Source organism: Pocillopora damicornis, chromosome 14, assembly GCF_964200805.1.
Source record: "Pocillopora damicornis chromosome 14, jaPocDami1.2, whole genome shotgun sequence".
NCBI classification, from domain to species: Eukaryota; Metazoa; Cnidaria; class Anthozoa; order Scleractinia; family Pocilloporidae; genus Pocillopora; species Pocillopora damicornis.
In genome coordinates, this window is record NC_142683.1 from 9,480,792 (window position 1) to 9,481,742 (window position 951).

The 951-nt window shown below is 49.2% G+C and overlaps 1 protein-coding gene across 1 annotated transcript; it reads left to right on the forward strand.

Moving 5' to 3' along the window:
* The first annotated feature begins 331 nt into the window (after positions 1-331).
* LOC149034346 (uncharacterized) lies at positions 332-676 on the forward strand. The gene has a single exon (XM_089194850.1). It carries the CDS (start codon positions 332-334, stop codon positions 674-676), a length of 345 nt encoding a protein of 114 aa, XP_089050976.1.
* The last annotated feature ends 275 nt before the right edge of the window (positions 677-951 follow it).

Genomic DNA, 951 nt, shown 5'->3' on the forward strand with positions numbered 1-951 from the left:
TCATTTTATAAACACATGTAATTTTTAAAAGAAAGACGGATCCTGGCGTTAGACAAGCCTGTACAACAACAGAAGGCTGGCGTTAGACAAGCCTGTACGGTGTCGGCAATGCTCTTCAACCATGACCATTGACTGGGTAATGAGGTGCACAACAGAAGATCAGTCACGGGGCATCAGATGGACTGTCTTCTCTACGCTGGAGGACCTAGATTTGGCAGTTGATCTAGCTTTGGTCTCCCATGCTCACCAACACGTGCAGAAGAAGACGACCCGACTCAACACTTACGCTTAGTAGGTTGGCCTGAAGATTAGCCAAAAGAAGATAGAAGTGATGCTGCTGAACGTGTCTAACCCTAAACCAGGTCAAGTGAACGGAGAAGATTTGCCAACAACTGAAGAGTTCACTTACCTGGGAAGCACAGGAAGCCATGATGGAGGAGCATGGAGTGACATCAAGAACCGTCTCAACAATGCCAGAAACGCACTCAGAATGCTCAACAACGTGTGGAAGTCCTTTCAGTACAGCACCAAGATCAAGCTGAAGGTCTACAAAAGCTGTGTGATGTCCACCCTACTATACGGCACTGAATACTTGAGGATGACAAAGAGTGAACACCAAGATGTCAGTCTTCCACACAAAGAACCTCGGGGGAATCCTGCAAATGTTTTGGCCTGACACCCTCTCCCACCAACAGCTTCTCACCCGCTGCAATCAAGGAAGCGTGGAGACCATCATCATGCGAAGGCGATAGAGATGGATTGGGTACGTCAGGAGGAGAGAGCAGGACAATATCACTCGCACAGCCCTTCATTGGACACCTGAAGGAAAGCAGAAGAGGGGAAGACCAAGAAACACCTGGCGCCGATCTGTGGAGGCAGGGCTCAAGACCATGCAACACACGAGGGACTCTATCCAGAAGATGGCCCAGAACTGTCAGATGTGGCGATCCT

Excerpts from the sequence above, each read along its gene's own strand:
- LOC149034346 (XM_089194850.1), top strand. The coding sequence starts at position 332 with ATGCTGCTGAACGTGTCTAACCCTAAACCAGGTCAAGTGAACGGAGAA.